The sequence below is a fragment of the Artibeus jamaicensis genome, unplaced genomic scaffold, assembly GCF_021234435.1.
Source record: "Artibeus jamaicensis isolate MK-2021 breed Jamaican fruit bat unplaced genomic scaffold, CSHL_Jam_final contig_1998, whole genome shotgun sequence".
NCBI lineage: Eukaryota > Metazoa > Chordata > Mammalia > Chiroptera > Phyllostomidae > Artibeus > Artibeus jamaicensis.
Window position 1 is genome coordinate 4,948,546 of NW_026521407.1, and position 19,772 is coordinate 4,968,317.

At 41.4% G+C, this 19,772-nt stretch overlaps 1 protein-coding gene across 2 annotated transcripts in view; it reads right to left on the reverse strand.

Moving 5' to 3' along the window:
* The window catches only part of CA10 (carbonic anhydrase 10), a 449,583-nt gene that overhangs the window by 276,200 nt on the left and 153,611 nt on the right, over positions 1–19,772 (reverse strand). For both annotated transcript variants that reach the window (XM_053673299.1, XM_037129593.2), the window contains exon 3: positions 981–1,123. In XM_053673299.1, coding sequence (XP_053529274.1) covers positions 981–1,123 — 143 coding nt within the window. The remainder of the gene's footprint in view (positions 1–980; positions 1,124–19,772) is intronic.

Below are 19,772 nucleotides of genomic sequence, written 5' to 3' on the forward strand. Positions count from 1 at the left end.
AAATATATATATATTCCAATATATCAGAAGAAAACCAATTACTTACAAACTCCATGGTAAGTAAGGTGAACACACTACATAAATGAGGAGAGAGCAGAGCCCTAGGAACCTCAGCCCTGGAGATCCAGCGACCAGCAGTAACAGAAATTGTCCATAATTGTGAGCCCAATGTCTTGCTCACAAATCATTTTCCATTCCTCTTGAGTTTCCAATAGCTACATCACCTTCAAATACAATTTTCTCTGCATGTGTTTTTTCCCACTTCCAACAATCTACTCAACAGTAAAAGGTTGTCAAATAGAAATGAACCAGTAAGAGAAATGCTAGATTCCAACGATGAGAAAACCTTATGGGCATAACGTTATACCCTTCCACAAATTAAGGAGGAGCCCACTGCAAGGGCGGGAGAGGGGAGGAGCGGGGAGGGAAGGGCTGCTGGTGTGAGAACCACACGACACAACTCAGCCTTTCTGTGCAACAGCTAGGATTCTTAGCCAGCAAGATGCCTCAAGGAAGATGAATTATTGATTTTCTGATAAATCCTCTAAATTGATATTTGTTTGTTTTTCTTTCTAGGATGATAAACACCTGATTTTACTTGTTAACAATTTTATTTTCACTTTGTTCAGGTCAAAAGAAGCCCCAGTAAAGAGGTTTTGGGGAAAAAGGATTTTTCCCAGCATGATATAGAGACAAGGCAACTCTGTGTACTGACCTTCATGGGGGACCAAGGGATAGAACCTTAGGCAACCTCCAGGGAGTGTAAAGTAATTGGAAACACGAGGGTTTGACTAGGTTGGGAGGGAAAGCATAATTTAGACACAATTCTATATATTGGCAGAAGGCCTGGGCTCGGTGGTTTATTCCTAGGTGAGAAGGAAAACCCATCACAGAGATCAAGGCTGGGAGGACCGGCTTTCAAAAGCAGCATCGCCACACCCGGCTCCTCAGCTTCACAATACAAGCAACTGTCTGCTTACCTTCCTGCCCCCCGTGTTGATGCGAAGGGGCGTCAGAAAGGGGTCGAAGATCATGTGGCTGGTCTCTATGTTGACTGGCGACTGCCGTTTCCCCACAGAGCAAAGATTCCAAGCTGAGTTCACCAATCCCCAGAAAGAAGGAACTAGAAACAAAAAGGAATTGTAGAATCAGGCTGGGTGGAGGGGTGGGGAGACAACACAGAAAGAACTATGGTACAGAAGTGGTAAAATCAAAGAGTCACCCAATATTTCCCATCCACGGAGATCACTGGGTATTACAAAGGTATTTTCCTGGCCTGAATATTAAGTCACAGATATACAGATTTGGATGAATATCTCTAATTCATGATCTTTAAGATCAGATTTTTAATTTCAGACCTGTACATCTGATGGCCTGTTTGATGGGAACAGTTAACACTCATGCTTCAGTGGGAAGGTGGCATAGTCCAACCTTGTAACGTGTCTCAGGGACACCAAATACTTGAGCTGATGCTCTGCTTTCCCACTGGGCAGGAATACTGTGAGATTCAACCTTGTCCCATAGAGCAGAAAGCGGCATTCGATACATATAAGTTGGTATTCTGGGGGTTGTCAAGATCAAAATGAGGGAATGAATTATTTTTATGGGCCTTAGTCGATGCTAGCCAGGAGCTTGGCAACTTGACTTTGTTTAATCCAGCAGCGTGTCATTAACCTGACGTACCAGCTGCTGAAGAACTTCTTCATTTGGTAGGCAGAAAAAATTACCTTGAGTGTAACTACAAACATCCAAAAAGAAACTGTTTACTCATCTTCAGTGTCACATTAAAACATCTATGAAAATACATTTCGGTGGTGATTTCCAGTCCAACTTTGTCTTGTTTAAGAAAGTTAGCAGAGCAGGAGTAAGCCAACTTGTTAATATTACTGCATTACTCCATGTATAATGTGTGCCCACATTTTTGTGCGCATTATACATGGGATTATGTGATCATTATGCCAAAGTACAATGTGCATCCTTATTTTTCCCCTCAAAAATTTGGGTAAAAAAATATACATTATATGTGGCAAAATGTGGTATGTTGGTGAAGATCAGAGACACATCTTCTGCTTTTTCCAGCCCCTTTCAACATCTCCATTGAGGCCCTGGGTCTGTATGTTCTCCACATGCCCTTGAAATTATGTAACCATCATTCATTCATCCATCCACAGCATCCATCAGCAGCATAGTTAAATCGCATCATGTGTCCAGCCCTGGGTTACGCTGAATCACGAGGAAGGCAGATACACATAAGAACAATGGCCATGTGGAGGGTGGACATGTGAGGTTAGGTCAAGTGTTTACCAGACTCTAGACGAGAGGCACCGCACCCTGCAGCAGTGAAGTGATTCCTCCAGGACATGAGCTTAACAATCAGATCACAACCTTCTCCAATGTACCTTCCTCTCAGGAACTCAAATTTAATAAGGCCTTTAATTTATCCCAGTTATCTTTCCTGCCATGCCATAGGTGGAAAAAACTAAGGCAGGAGAGGAGTCTGGCAAACAATTGCTAAAGATACCATATAAGAAACCCATAATTCATGAAAAGAATTGAGCTAATCCCATCTACATCCAAAACTCTATGACCTTTTTATTTGTTACAGGCAACTATTGAGCAGAAGGGGGAGAAAAAATTAAAAACAAGTTCTTTATGCCAAACTCTGGGTTTCATTGTGAAAAATGGCAAACGCCTAATTTGGTTTAATCCAGTTTAATAAACCTCTGGTGGCTTTATTCCCTTTAGTTTAAAGAGTTTGAATTGGCTTTCCAATCATAGCTAGTTTTCAAAATGGCAGCAAGGGCCAGAGTCACAGAGGCAGGAAGAGAAGAAGGAGTGGGAGGAAAAATAAAAAGAATATAAACATGTGTTTCCATGGCACTCTCACTTCCCACCCTCGCTTAATCCATGATATCACTGCAAGTCAGTTAACATCTTTAGAAGTCACTTAACATCCTTAGAAGGTACCACACCCTGGAAAAAATGATAATAATAAAGGAGACTTCGTATTTTAAAATATGTATACAAATTTCTGTCTTCTCTAAGCTGCTCTATGAAAATCATTGACTTAATTCTATACTTATTCCTTAATCATTTCAAGTTTATTATGAAAATAAAAATGTCCATCTACGCATGCTCCTGCCCCTGATTGTCAGTGATGCCCATAAAGCATGCAAAGGTGAGGATGCCAGGGATAATGTAGTCACAGCACTGCCCCAAACCAGCTGTGTGACTGCACAGAAGTCACTGGTCCCTTGGGCCTTGTTTGATCTGCGTAGCCCCTGTGGTAGGCTGAATAGCAGCTCCCCTTCAGAGTTGCCCACCTCTGAACTCCAGTACTCTGCAGAACGATTGTCAGAGATCTTGATATGAGAGATTATCCTGGATTATGTGGGTGAGTCCAATATAATCACAAGGGTCTTTTTTATTTTTAAAAGGGCGGTGAGAGGTACAGAGAAAAGATTTAAGGATGAAGAGAGAGGACAGAGAGTTCAGGAGACACTGGATGTGAAGATGGAGGAAGGAGACCCAAGGAATACGCAGGTGGACTCTAGAAGCTGGACTGGACATAGAAGCTATGGATGGTTCCCCTGGAGCGGGGGTGTCCAACCATCCCAGGATGGCTGTGAAAGCAGCCCAACATAAAATTGCAAATTTACTTAAAAAATTCACGAGATTTTTTTATGATTGCATGTCACAATGTACTTCATGTGTGGCCCAAGGCAACTCTTCTTCTTCCAGTGTGGCCCAGAGATGCCAAAAGGTTGGACACCCCTGCGAGATTCCAGAAGGAAGCATGGCCAACTAACACTGATTTTAACCCCAGAAAACTCATTTCAGACTTCTTGCATCCAGAACTGTAATATAACAAATTTGTGTTGTTTGAAGCCACTAAGTTGTCATCATTTGAAATAGCTAGAATAGGAAACTAATCCAACCCCCTGTGTCTTTAAAAACTCTGCAAGACAGTAAGCTCTCTGACAATCCGGCTGTCAGTGAGTCTGGGGGCCTTCCCAGGAAGGCAGCTGCATGATAAACGAAGTTACAGCTGGTGCACATTGCATTTCATCTACTCCCATGAAAATCATTAACAAAAATAATTCCAACCCTATACACCGGTGGCGAGACTGCTGATATGTGGCAAAGAGGATAGGAAGATAGTGCTGTGTCTCACTGATAAACTTCACACCCCGAAAGTACCCCCACTACAACACAACAGCAAAACTTTATGCGAACATCTGCTTTGGCTTTTATTGGGCATGGCACTCTTTATGACAAACAGTTTCCGGGTTTTATATGCCCACTTCGCTACCCAGGCCTCAGTGTCTGGTTTTAAGCACCTGCTCAGCCCCCGCAGGAATAACTGAGAAACGCGCACCCCTGCTCAACTCAGCTATGTTTCTCATTAGTTCCCCTCCTGAAGGGGTCATCTCAGTTTATTTTCCACTGGGTTGCTGATTTTTAAATCTGCCATAAGAAGTAGATGCCACTTTAGAGATCATCGGATCTGAATGAATACATGAAGTTGAGGCCAGAGAGGGAGAGGGTAGAGTCCTCAAGTGAAGGTCACGTCACTAGGTAGAGAGAGACAGGGGAGGACAGTGGAAGGACACGGGTCTTGAGGTTCCCCAAGTTACCGTATCTCCACTGCTCTCGATCCCTTCCTCCCAAGCAGGCTCCACACATGCGCAGACTATCGTAGCCACGGAGTTCCAGAATTCACTGTTGCTATGGTCCTCGTAAGACTTTTGTACCATTTTTCTTTTGGTAAATCAAGAGTAAGTCACATTAGTGCTCGTTTTCTTGTCAAAATAAATTTCAAGTGCCAAGATTCCAATCAAACTGCTTTGAATGTCAACCATCCCAAGTACAGTTAAGGTTTTTAAAAAGTCAGCAAAGTTTGGCTGGATAGAAACAAGGCTTGAATTCAGGCCAGAGAGGATGTGTTTGGGTCTCATTGGAGGGAGGAGGTCCCTGAGGAGACCTGAGGGGGGTTAGTGCTCATGAAGATCTGTTCCAGGGGTCCCGTCTGGGGGCCAACTGGACTGGGCGAGATTCTAGTCCAGATGAGAGAAGTCGGTGCTCTTAGAATCAGTGCTAAGTGTTGGGACAATGATGAAGGTGTCAAAGGTAGTCCAGGGACCTCAGGTGCCAAATGGTCCAGCAACGGGTCTGCAGATGTGGTGTAATTTAGGTTCTAGATGTAATTTGTACTTTAGGGGGAGGGCTCGTGCTTACTGGGGCATGGGTGTGAGCTGGCAGGATGTACTTGCAGAGCAAGATGGAACATAGGAACCAACATGTCAAGATTTAGAGTAAGAAACACTCCCTCTCCCCAGCCAGGTAGCTTGGTTGGTTGGAGCATCATCCTCATGTGCCAGGGCTGAGGGTTTGATCCCCAGCCAGGGCACATGTAGGAGTCAAACAATGAATGCATAAGCGGAAAAACAAATCCATGTTTCTCTCTCTCCACTCTCCTTGACTTTCTCTCTCTTTAAATCGAAAGAGAAAGAAAGAAAGAAAGAAAAGAAGGAAGGAAGGAAGGAAGGAAGGAAGGAAGGAAGGAAGGAAGGAAGGAAGGAAGGAAGGAAGGAAGGAAAGAAAGAAAGAAAGAAAGAAAGAAAGAAAGAAAGAAAGAAAGAAAGAAAGAAAGAAAGAAAGAAAGAAAGAAAGAAAAGAAAAGTACTCCCTCTGGGTTTGTGCAGAACTCCTGGTTATCCCCAAGATTCTGATACTTAACTCTCCTCCATATGATAGATTCTCAAGTTTATAAACACCCCACAGCCCCTCTGGGACGCCCATTACAGAATGCTATGTCACTGCTTCTATTTCCAAGTTTGGACAATTATTGTTGAATTATTTTTTCCTTAGTTTCCATGGCTGTCCCAATAAGTCAAAATTTTAAGCTTTTTGTTAGTTTGTAAAGCAATATAGATTGTACTTATTAACTAATGCTGTGTCTATTTCTACCTTGACTGGTACAACTTAAATGAGAAAAATGTAAGTGTAAATAGAGTAAAATTGAGTGAGAATCACTCGGATTAATGGACAACGTGTCTGAAAATGTTTGAAAAGGGTCATCCCTGGCCCTTTTTTCTGCAAAATCTTCTAATTTACATATAAACCAGAACATACAATAGACCTGGATATTTCTACAAATTAATTTTCACGGAGCCTAAACAATGGAACTTAATGGCTGAATCACAGCTCTGTGTTATCTTGCCAAAACATTTCCCCATGGCGATATCGTCATCACTACCATAGACCGTAAATCCCACACAGCCTCTTGGCTCTGGCTCCAGCAAACTATGTAAGAGGCTCAGTGACGGTGATTTCAGCTGCTCAAAAGAAGCCTTGGAAAACCTATCAGCTGCTTGTTCAAAACCAAACAAAGATGCTCAAATTTCGTACATTAACACATCATGATAACCCCCAGACAAAAACAAAGTTCTCACCAAGACAAGAAATAGGTCAGGAGAGCAAGGAACCAGGGAAATCGAGGTCATCTGGAGGGTGAAAATTTGCTTCTGTGACATTTTTATCCTTCAGAAGATGCTCCAGAGTCAGTGTAAGCTTTCAGGCATCTTCCTCATTCATGGCCCCTCCATTGTCATTTGTCATTTCAGTAGAATTTGCAAAGACCATGCTGCTGTGGAGAGGGAGGTCATCCCTTGGGATTCATTTAGGCAGCTTATGTGAATTTGCTAAATTCTATGATAACAAGACAACCTCAATAACAGTGTTTACTGACAGCTTGCAATGCGCCAGGCATTAGGCTCGACACTGACAATTAGCAAATATTTACCAAGGACTGACTACAGGCCAGATACTGCTATCAGTTCTGGATACTCAGCGAGGAACGAAACACCCATGGTTCCTGCTCTCATGGATCTTGCAGTCTAGTGGAAACTATGGGAGATACTGTTTATCTCCATGTTTATACGTGTATCTATGCAATTAGGATTTTTGGTAAGCACACAGTAGAGACAATTAAGACGGTAACCAATTACAGAATAACGCATCGGTGGGAAAGATAGCCCAGCTAGGATGGTCGAGGATGAATTCTCTGGAAGTGACCACTGGCATGCCCTGGAAAAACGGAGAGGAGTCTTTCCTCTAGTGGCAGGGGGAAAGATGTCCAAGACAGAATTGAGGAGTGGTTCTCAGCAGAGAAGAGCTTGATGTGTCCTGAGGAACCAAGAAGAAGCCAGTTAACTTGAACTGGATGAGCCAGATGAGAAGAAAAGTGAGATGAGATGAAGGTGGCCCGGTGAACCAAGGGCTGATGTTCAGAGCTCTCCAGGCTTACTTAATGGCTTACACAGTAAGCGGTTTGCATTTTGCTATAATGTATTAGAAAGGACTGAAAGTTTTAGGCAAGGAAGTACCATGGTCTGACTTATGAATTAAAAGCATGCATCTGTGTCGATGGAATACGGCCAAGAGTGAGCTTGATTATCCTTGGGGTAGTTTGAGTGGGAAAAGAATTGATTCCCAAGCAACACTGGAGTTTTACCTGAATTTAATCCGATTGCTTTGGGTTTGTCTAAATTCTATCTCAAAGGCAGAACTAATTGAATGTTTTAAAAACTATTTTCTTCAACATATATGCCAATAAAATGGCATTTTCCTAGGATCCAACTAGTGCTTTGTAAGTCATCATTCGGAGCAAGGAGTATTTTCACCAAGAGACAGCTAAGGCAATCTTTTCTTGCTTTCAAGCAATAAACCAAGTCCCCAGCTTTTGGCCAAAGGAAAGCAAATGAAAGTTGGGAAAATGAATGCTGGCATAAAACATATCTTCAGTGAATTCAATCCTACAAATAAAGCCTTCCACTTCAATATAGCAATCTCTAGTTTAGGGTTATAAAGCACGTGGATACATTTTAAATAAGAACTTGTATCTTTCTCTTGCTCTTTTCCTCACCAATCCTGATTTACTGTCTCTTTCCTTTTTCTGAACTGCAATAAATTCCCATTTTGAGTCATTATTAATGAGCATGTTTAAAATACCCACTGCTGCAGGCCTTTGGCCCCTTGATGATTTCAGATTTATTTCACAGGGGGAATTGGCTCGGAATAACTCCTTTGCTGCTGGATTCTTCTTCCATCGCTAACTAGGACTCCCCATTCTCTGACTTGGGACATTTAAGGGATCGCCAATATATTATTTAACACATGATCATTAATTTATACACTTATCTAAAACCATTAAAAGAACATCTCAAATAAACCATATAAAAATGGCTCCACTCTTAAGGATACCCTGTCTATTGGGAAGATGGGCAAGCTAACAAATAGTTATAACAAAGCATGGTTAAGTGTGATAATTAAGGGGTGTGTATCTCAAAGGTTATAGACTGAGACGGGAGTAAACTGACCCTGATCCTTTCAAGTGCTAGGGCCAGGCTTCCAATCTGAGAAGACATGAGTTCAGCCTGAAAGCATGACCACAGGCTGCAAGCCACATTAAGTCTTATAACCAGTTAAAAGACAAGAGTTCTTCCTCATGGGAAGAGACATGCAATTCCTAGCAACTGAGGCCAATCATCACTGAGTTTTGAACAATGTTTTGCATGGAGAATTTAAGCCACTGGATCTTCTGACATCTCCAACTTGGAGAGTGATTATTGTGTAGGAGGGAGACCATGAGACACTGTATTTTCACCTCAAGCATGTTGGCTAAACATCTATAGTCTCATTTTCTCCACCTGAAAAATGGGGATGATCCTTACTTCACAGAGTTGTTGGAAGGTTAAGTGACAACATGCTTACAAAGGCTCGAGCCTGATGTTTCTTCTGCATTAAGTATTCAATGAATGTTCAGAGGGAGTCAGGTGAGGGGATGCTGGGATGGTGTGTCCATGTAATTTCATACATTTAATAAGGCATGTGTAATTATTTCTTGGCCCCGAAGAAAATTATTTTACTGTAGTTTTTGGAAGTTGCTGGATTATGTTTGTACGGCAACTTCATCCTCCTGTTTTACTCGGTGCCAATGTGGTGACTGGCTTGTATCTCTGCAAACATATCAGCTGAGGGTGAGGAGAAAGGAAGGGGAAGTGTTCATTTGCTGATCACCCACCATTTAATAAGCTCTGTGCAAGGGATCTGATACATATTATGTTGCTTAATTTCCCCACAATCCTGTGAGATAATATTACCTTATTGTATAGATGAGAAGAAGAAGACTTAAAACAAGGTCATGGGACTTTCCAAGGTTGTTGGGCCAGTAAGTAAAGCATTAGAATTTGAGATCAGTTTCTTTCTTTAAAACAGACAGACAAAGTAATGCAATTGCGGTGATGTGTCAAACAAATACACAAGCGCATAAAGCAGGAGGTAGTCGTCTCTCTCTCCTTCCTTCCAGGGACACCTTTAAGGTGTGAAAAACATTGTTCAACAACATCTCACACTCTGCTCATACAAATGCACCCAAATACATGCACATATATTAAGAAAGATTCTGCTTATAAAAGGACTTGTTTTAAGTAACAATAAGCCGGGAATGTCCTCTATGTCAGTCCTCCATGGAGCTACTCATTCATGTGGAAGGCTACAGAGATACCACAATCTGAGGCACCTTACTGTTCTCAACCATTCACTAAAGGAAAGACATTAAGGTTATTTCCATGTTACTTTAGCGTGAAAATGAATGCTGGAATAAATAGCTTCAACCATGTATTTTTTTTCATACTGATGCATTCATTTCAGGCAGAAAGATTCCTAATATTCCTAAAGATAATATTGTTGAGTCCAGGTATACACATGCTGTATTTTACCAGATTCTGCCAGATTATTTTGGAAGATACTGGAAGTATTTAAGCTCCTATCAGCTACTGTGTGATATGCCCATTTGCCCTTAATCTTCATAGCAGTGAATATTATTTATTTGTGGTAACCTAACAGGAAAAAATGGGATTTCATTAATTTAATTTGCATTTCTAAACTCCTGCTGGGGTCGATACTTCTTGCATGCTCATTAGCTATTTGCATTTCTCTTCTGATAGTATTCCTCATGTATTTTTTTCTCTGGGTTATTAGCGTTTTCCATTTACATTTTAGCTGTCATTTGAATGGTAGCAATATTAACCCTTTGTTATGGGCTATAAACATTTCTCCTAGCTTAACATCTAGCTTTTAACCTCATTTATGGTATTTTGCTATGGAGGAATTTTTAAGTATTATATGATTGTATTTATTGATTTTTTTCTTTATAAAGTTTCTGGGTTTCCTGTATTGTTTAAGATTGCATCTCTAACTACAGACTGTGTAAACATTTTCTTCAACATTTAAAGAAAGTTTTATTGTTATATCTTTTAAAATTTGATTTTAAAAATCTATCAGAGACCTAGATATGGTACTGTCATAAACTGGTTCTGTGCCAGGGGCTGGCCCTGCGCCGGCACAGTTCAGGACCTCTGGGCTCTTGCCTGGTGCAGGAAGGAATTCTAGAATGAGTCAGAGTGAAAATGAGAGTAAGTTTTATTCAGGTAGAGGAAGAGGACAGAATGCCTTGCTGTGAAAGAGGCAAAAGTACACGTCTGAGTGGATGCAGGCAAACACCCGAGTGAGGTATACACTGGGTCAGTCAGTTCTCGGCATTCTATGTGCTTCCAATGGAAGGTTGTTTCTGAGCTTTGTGGCGCCAAATTCTGACTCTTCCTTCTGGTTGGGAGTGGAGAGTCTTGCTCCTAATATGATCTCTTCTGGAAGTGTCATGGTGTTTGTCTCCCTTGGCCCTTTTCCTACTTGTAGAGTCAGTTGCCATTACAATGATGGTATCACGAGCCTTGGGATTGTTCTCTGGTCAATTTTTCCTCCGTCCTGGACTGAGCTGCTTTTAACCAGTCCTTCTTCTTGACTTCTGTGACCATGAAGGAATCTCCTTCTATGAACTATTTTCCCTTTGTTCATGTGTAGAGGTGGAGGCTCTGATGATAAGACCCAGCAGGTGACTGGCCTGAGATGTTCTTCCTACTTCTTCATTCCACTCATTGGAGTTTTCCCTAACTTCTTTCTATTCTGCCTCAGTGTGACAGAGTTTGTATATGGTATGACAAAGGGGTCTAAGATTTTCCCAAATGAAAAGTAAATAATGCCAGCATCTTTATTACATAAACCAAATCTTTCCCCACCAAACTGAATGTTATGTTATCACATATGAAGTTTCTGTATTTATTAGACTTGCCTCCAGTCTCTCTAGAATGTTCCACCTATTTGTGTATTTTTGTCAGTGTCCTATTGTTTTGAATATAGTAACACAGGATAATTTACAAAATGATTAAAAAAGCCTGCTCTCTTTCAGTGGGACCATAAATGTCTGGGTTCCAGGGAAATCTCCTAGGATCAGTGACTGTAGGAATTTAACACAAATGTATTCTTTGGGACACCAGGTCATGAGAGGTTATCTGGCCTATCTTTACATCTTTAGGTAGTTATGGACTTAAATCATACTGGACAGTGCATGCCACATTCCTCAAAATGCACTAAAAGTGTAAAACATACACGCAGAGAAGCTCCAAAGTTTACCCCTGGAAGACAGAGCAGTGTGATGGAAATAGCATGGCATTTAGGGCCAGTGGAACCAGGTCTTGGTTCTCTTCACTTTTATTGACTACTTACCATGTGTTGATCACCATCCTAGGTAATTTCCATTGATTACCTTATTTAATCATCTGGGAGGTAGACCTTGTTATTATTTTGAGTCTTATAGGATCTTAGAGGGATTTGAGGCATAGAGATGTTAAATAACTTGCTCAAGATTTAAACAAACAGACAAGCAAACAAAAGAAACAACTGGTAAGTTATAAAATCAGAATTCAAGACTCAGGCTGTCTGGCTCACATCCTTGATCTTAACTCCTGTATAGTAAGTACTTCCTTTCTATCCTGGTGCAGTGACTTGAACATAACACATGTTCTCTTGTGCTTTAGTCTCGTCTATAAAATCAAGATCACAGGAAGATACACTGACCTGGGTACTTGTGTCCATCTAAGTGACGGTAAATACTAAAAAGACAAAAGCAGCAACAACCATTACAACCGTTTCCATTTACTGACTGAGCCATAGATTATGCCACTGGAGGCAGACTGGAAATTTATTCATAACTGTAGTCTTCAGGATGGGTATTATTTTTTCAGTGTTATGGAGGTGGCATTGACTCAGAGCACTGACTTACTTAAGTGAGAATAGTTAAATGGTACAAAGCTGCACTGCTGACTTGAACCCAGGTCTGATTCTGATCCTCCTCCTCCTAATATATTCCTCACATTTAGTGCAGGACTCAGCTGAACTCAGCTGCCAACATTACTTTCTCCTCAATATTTTGCTTTCTCTGAATTCATCTGTCAGTGAATCAGGTGGACTCATTTTTGTGAACACAGGAAGTCATAAAACACAGTCTGGTTTGTGTAGACCTGAAGCCCTGTGTGTGTGTCTCAGGTTTAAGATTTAGCCTAACGATGGTGTTAAACATTATCTGGTTGTATTAGGGTGGACATTTTTCTTGCCCCATGTAATTACTGGTGTTTCAGATGAAATCTGAAATTAGTTTATTGAAGCTGGTAATTGAAACCACAAAGGGAGGAATATCTCAATGCATGCCAATAAACCAGCCCATTAATTTTTTCCCACCTACTCAATTTTGAAAAAAAAAATGACCTGGCTGATGCCTCTGGATAACCGCAGGACCTGCTTGAAGTTTATACAAAAGCTGCATCCTCTTGGTTTAAAAAGAAAAGCCCACGTCAGTCATGCTGAAATCGGCCAGGGCATGAGAATCAAACCCTAGGGAAGAAGAGTACAGACACTGAAAGTAAGTGATCTGTTTCAGCCCCAGAAAATTTTGAAAAATTCACCACACAGGGTCAGGCAATAGTTGCCTACAAATTCAAAGATCTGGTGAAACATTTTAAAGTCCTGCAACACACCTGGATATCTTGAAATGAACTGTCCTTTATCTATTTGACTATGTCTCAGCACAGTTTGAGTCTCTCTTCACCCTAATTCTCACTACCTCTGTGTGCCTCAAATTATCCCCTTGGACGAAGGTCAAAAGTGGGCAAACAATGAAAGCTATGAGGCAGGTGGCCTACCCTCATAGCCCACCCCAGAGCAGGTATCTCAGCCTTTTGCACCTTCTCACTGTGTGTACATTTGTCAAATTCTACAGAAACCTCCAGCTGTTCCAACCTGCCTTGAGTTTGACAGGTATTTAGGGCATTTTCTTCATCATTTGCAAAAATAACAGGGCTCAGTTATCTGACATGACACCTTAGGAATAATATTCTTCACGTGATCATGGAGTCTTGGGGCCCAGACACAAGAGAATCAATCATTAAACAGAGAACAAAAGCACATGTAATCTGTTGGTCTTTTCTCACTTTTGTGCTAGGATGGATTGTCCAATAAATCTGCAGTATATTTTCCATTGAGATGCTAGATTTAGCTTTTATAATATAGCGATTTTGCCAAGGCATTCAATTTTCCTTAACTTTCCTATTTGAGTTTTGCATTAACATACTTCATAGTAGCAGGTGAGGAAACATATAGGCATCTCACTAACTGTACATCTCTATCATCCTCAAAAACCTAATCAACAATCAAATCTGGGTGAGTTCTTTGCCTAGAAATACTACTGTCCAACATAGTTACCACTAACCTAACCCTACTCCCCCACACAATAATTTTTGCATCAGTTCCTTAGATAAAGTCGCCAGCCCCAGGGTCAGTCCCACGTCACAAATGACGTGTGAGCATGCAGACAAGGAAAGGTCAGGACTGGGAGCTGGGTTAGATCCGTGGTCCGCAACAGAACTGAGTGCACAGTGATGGTCAGGATCAGGATACTTTAGACCTGTGTTTCCTTGGAGCCCTAGAGTTCTGATCTGATGCCACCATTATATCCCCAGTTCCCATTTTAATGCTTGGCACAGAGTAGATAGTTAACAACTATTTGCCCAGTAGGTAAGTGGATAAACGGATGGATGGATGAAAAACAGCAGGACCATGTGTCTGCTTTGCATTCCACTTTCTCCCCAGTGCTTCAATATGGCCTATCAATACAGTCTTTCAGCACAATTTATGGGATGAGTGGAGGTACACTTTGTTCCCTTCCCACACCCTCAACAACACAGTGTTTTCCTTCCTACTTCTGTGCTTCTTCCCCCATTAAGCTTCACTAAGGTATACTTGACAAGTAAAAATTGTATATACTTAGGTTGTATGACATGATTTTTTAAAGTTAAACCATGTGATGATTTAATATACATATACAATGTAAAAATGACTACTATAACCATTAATTATCATTAATTAATAGGTTCACATAATTACTCTTTTATTTTGTGGTACAAACACTTAAAATTGACTGTCTTAGCAAGTTTCCAGCATATAATACAGTGTTGTTAACTATAATCACCGGGCTGTACCTTAGATCTTCAGAACTTACTCATCTGATAACTGGAAAGTGTTCCCCTTTGATGGACGCATCTCCATTATTCCATTCCCCGTGCCATGGCTGCCACCATTCTGCAATCTGGTTCTATGAGTTTGAATTTTTAGATTCCACGTCTACTTCCTTGTTTCTCTCTTGCCCATCCTATGGTCAAATCCTACACATCCTACAATTCCTGACTTAAATTCCAATCCCTGCATTAAGTCATCCTCTACTACTTCTGGAGGAGCTGGTTAGACGCCAGACCGCTTCATGCTGAATTTTGCATGGCTACCTTATTCAGTGCTTTGTAAAGGCATCAGCATTTTTTCCTAAGTAGGGTTATCAGGATCAGGAACTTGAACATATCCCAGCACCCAATTATAGGGCCTAGGCCTATGAAAGATGACTGACCAAGATTCAATCTTCCAAAGGAGCTTTTAAAGAAAAGTATTTGTATTTGAAAAGACACTGGCAATAAAATGGATTTAGTGATACTTTGACCCTCCTTACCAACCATATGACCACACATACGCCCAGCCCCAGGAAGCTCCTCCCAATTCCACTAGCATGCCTTGCCCACGTGGTCCCACTGCCTCCAATGCCCTTTCTGACTGCCTATGCAGAAAGAGTATTCTCATTTTCAATATGCAGGTCAAGAGACCCCTCTCAGTAGCTTTCCTCATCTACTACTCCCTCTACTCTCCACTCTTTCTGATGGAGTCACACACCCCACTGCTGTGCGCCTTGGACACTCTTCTATTCTAATACCCTCATGTTGTTGTTATTCTGTACATTACTGTCTCCCCAGCCACAGCAGATGTTTCCTGAAAATAGATTTCTGTGTCTATATCATCATTGTTCGGTACAGTGCCTGGTATGTAGTAAACTCATAGGCAATGTTTTTTTGGAAAAAAATGGATAAAGTGTATACAAAACCTGAAATATATTGATGGAGGAAGAGGTAAAGGGTGAGGAGAAGGGAAGACCATCAATCTACTGAGCATCTATCAGGCATGTACTCAGGATGTCTATTTAATGTCTGATGACTCTCGCCAAATGAAGTGGGAGATGAGGCCTAATGCCAGAGACATGGTTTTATTTATCCAGGTTGTGAAGCATGAACACCAGAGATAGTGGGTATTTGATAGCATTCTTACCAAAGCAAAAATCCAAAGGCAGGTTACCAAATGGAATAAGGAAAAAAGAATAATGTAAGATGCAAAGGAAGAAAGTGGCTGATTGCAAAGATGTGCAGTGGACTCAATAGTAAGGAGACAGAGAAACATTTTATTCATTTCTATGTCCATGAACATGGTACGTACGCTCTGAGCTTTCAAAAGCATAGCCCTGGGTTCAGACATTTGATCCATCCTTGCGCTAATCATGAAAAGTAGACTGAAGGCTGCATCAAATGATCAGACTGGAAAAAGAAGTAAAATGGTACCAGCACAGGAGACGGTGACATTGTTCAATATGGCTTTACACCATAAAATAAAGCTAGCCATGCTGGTACTTACGTTTTTATTTTTAAAGGCATGTCTCATTTCCCCATAGCCCTGCATAAAGATTCAATGATAAGTGAATATAAAAGTGCTTTGTAAACTGTCCACACTCTTAATTATTCCAGTTTACTTTGCAATATGCTTGCAAATGACCAGTATACTCTTGGTCAGCTGGGTCTCTGCATTTCAGTACCATTTTGCTCTCCTGATAGACCAACTCAAGTTCATGTATTGTACTAACTACACGAAACAGATCTTTGCTGTGATGCTTGCTCAGACAGATAGCATGGATGTTTGACTTTTTATTTATTTATTGTTGTTCCCTAAGGAAAAAGCAAGGTTATTAACACATTATGCTCCAACTTGCAGCCTCCCCAGGAGATCCATGGCGATGCAGCAAAAGAAGTTCATGCTGATCTAAGTGAAGCTTTTTTGTTAGAGACTGATCCAGCTTAGAAGACTCTCAAATCAATGGCTTGGGACATTCAAGTTTGACATCTTCTATTTGAAAAAGCGAGAATGTGAAGTATCCTCGTTATAGTTGGCGGCTCCCTGGTCTTAGCTAAGGAGAACTCAACGTGCCCGGAGGAAACACCAGTTCGTGGTGACAAGAGATTAAAAGATCATTTGAGCTTTAAATGCCCAGACACCTAGGAGAGTCGACAAAGACTGCTCAGAAATTCAATCAGCACTGAACACATCCTTTAAAGCTTCCTCTGGAAGTGGCTTGAGCCTCAGCCCCCAGTGCAGCATAAGGCTGTCCTCGCTTGCCTTTCTGTCTTTGTCTGTGCACGGGGAAATCAGAAAAATCAGCAAAGCCCTCACCTTTGAAACACTTGAGGCTTATAATAAAGCATGTTCTCAAAACATGCATTGTCTCCCATCCAAGTACTAACCAGGCCCAACCCTGCTTAGCTTCCGAGATCAGACGAGATCGGGCGCATTCAGGGTGGTATGGCCGTAGACTCAAAACATGCATTGCCACGACTCCTTGATTTAGCTGCACGGGACTGCATCAACAATGTGGCAGTACAACAACAATAACAACAAACCCTTGTACAAAAGTCTGGGTCGCCAAAGGTGAGAAGGCAGACTCTCTTCTCTCAGAAGGAAGCAACTCTTTAAATTTCTCTTTGACCTTCTAGAAAGTAGAGAGCAAATCCAAGTCCAAAAGCAAACAGAAGTGATAGATTACTGATCGCTACAAACATTCACAAATGGAGCCTTAGGGTAGTGATGAAGCATTAATTTTGGGCATGGCAAGAAGCTATGAGCAAAGGAGACACTCAGTTAATATTGGTTCAGTAGGGAAGTAAGTAGATTAAGGTTTGAAATGAAAGGGAAAAAGAAAAAAGTGGTTAAAGAGTCAACAGTCTTTGTAGGATGCTATCAGTGGGGAGTTGGCCCAATGTGGTAGTTGAATAATTAACCTTTGTTAAGTACTAACTCCATTCTAGGCCCTGTTCTAGGATTATATATGTATTAATTCACTTAATCCTCACAACATCCTATCACGTGAATACAACTAGTATCCCCATTTAACAGGTAAGTCAACTGAGGCAAAAGGAGGTAAGTTTCACAGATAGTAAGTAGTTGGGCCAAGATTCAAAGCCAGGAAGTCTGGTTCTGGAACCTCTACCATTTAAAACACCATGTGATCTTACTCACCTTGACTCTTGATCTTGAAGACTATACAATAAATGGGGAACTTCTCAAAAGAGCCTATTAGGGACCAGAGATTCTTATTAAATAAATGTGTTGTGGGATCCAGAGATTTATATTATCGACAAGCGGCCCAGGTGCTTCCAAAGCAGGTTGTTCATGGACCATAATATTGGAAAACACCTGCTGATGAAATTAACACATACTGGCAGAAAGCAGGTGTCCGAGATTCACCAGGTCAGCAGTGTGACCTGAACAATGATGGATCTGAGGATAAAAGCCCATGAACTGAAGGGTCGATAAGAAAAAAATAAAACCGAGAAACAAACATCTACATTTTCCTCCCGGGCCTGCTCTACATGAAGGAAGGAGAAAAGTGCTCTTTGGCTGGGGTGGTAATAGTTCACCAAGAAACCTGCAGATGAACATCTCTGAGTGTTTTAAAGTCAAGAAAGAAAAAAAATGTTCTAAATGGTACACCAAAGTAGTTCTGCTATGGTTAAGGAAGATTTCCCCAATTTCCCACCATAAAGTAGCTTGTCATGTGGCTGATTCATTGTCCTGTGCTATAATGAGCAACGGTCAGCCTCAGAGCCCTGATCCTCTGTGGATATACCTAGAACATCCTGTTTCGGGGTTTGAGAAGCTGCACAGCAGACCCTGGACCATGAGGTTCTGACCAGCATGTGGTCTCGGACAGGCACTGCTAGCAACCAGGACACCCCTCTCAATGGCTTGTCCCTGGGGTAGTCCCCCTTCATACCCCCTCCTTATCAGAAGAGAGTCCACCCTCATCCTTACTGTAGAAGCCATAAACTGCATTTGAAAACCCAAAGTGATTTGTGCATAAAGATATTCACCAGAACATGATTTATAATAACGAAGCACTGAAGACCATCCAAATGTGCAACAATAATAGAACAGTTTTGTAAACTGGGTATATCCACATAAAAACTGCTGGTACGGTCATCATAGATTTTAACTATACAGCAAATTTTTATATAAAATATTGTTTCAGATATATAAAACAAGTGTACTGAAGGAAAAAAAATAACCAAAATGTGGATAAAATGTATCTCTGGATAGTGGAATTACAGGTGAATATTAACATATATCCAAGTGTGTCCACATGTTCCAAGCTTTATACAATGAGCAGGTAGTACTTTCACAATGAAAAAAAAAAAACGACACTTGCTTATTTGGGTTGAATTTTAACCCTTCAAAAATTATATCCTGTTAACTTGAGATCAATGTATTAATCATGTCTGTTTTCAGTATAGGAATGATGAAAGAAAACAGCTGGCCTCCCTGTACCTACTTTCCAAATGTTTGGGCCAACTGAGATGACGTGGGTGCACCCAGGAATAAAATGCAGAGGACAAGCCTTCCTCTTGTAAGAAAGGAGAGAGACTGCGGTCACACCTAGCAATTGCCAGACAGGAAACATGAAAAACCTCAATATATTGAGCAGGACTTACTCCCTTTCATCCCTGCCCTTGGATGTGGGAAGTTAATAGGGATGTTGTTAATTGGCTGCTTTTCATCCTAAGTGGCTCATGAACCTATTCCAATCTTAAGAAAAACCAAAGAGGAAGAAGCTAATAACAGGAGGATTCAGCTGCTGATTGATGTTTCAAAGAGTCTGCATTTTAAGTGTCAGGAGGTCTGAGGGCCTGAGGCTCAGAGCAGTGGCTCCCGGGGAGTGGGGGCTCCATCAGGTGAACGTCCCTGCTGGGACACACCAGGCCTTCCTGTCTTTTTGAAGACACACGGAAACTGAAGGCATACATTTGATTTTGTCATGGAAGACTGAGTGCAGCTCATGAAGCAAATGCAGGCTCAGTCTGGGCTGGGAACAGATTTGCTGGGGCTGAGGCACTTGTACCGTGTGGGTTCCAGGGCTCTCTGGAAGGTACAAGTGAAACCCATCCAAGTAGAGTTTGCTCGTGCTTTCCCCACACCAATTAGTTCTGCTATTTAACACAGGGATTAGCAAGTTCATTTCCTGGGACCATCATCAGAGGATCAGAATCCAAACACTCAGTAGAGTGAGGCATCTGTAAAGTTTTGAGGCAGCTAAATTGGTTCTCCACAGTTTTTCACTTGCCTTCTCAGCCTCCTTCCCACCCTGTTCCCTTCCCAGGTAGTCCAGGACCCCTTTCTCCCTC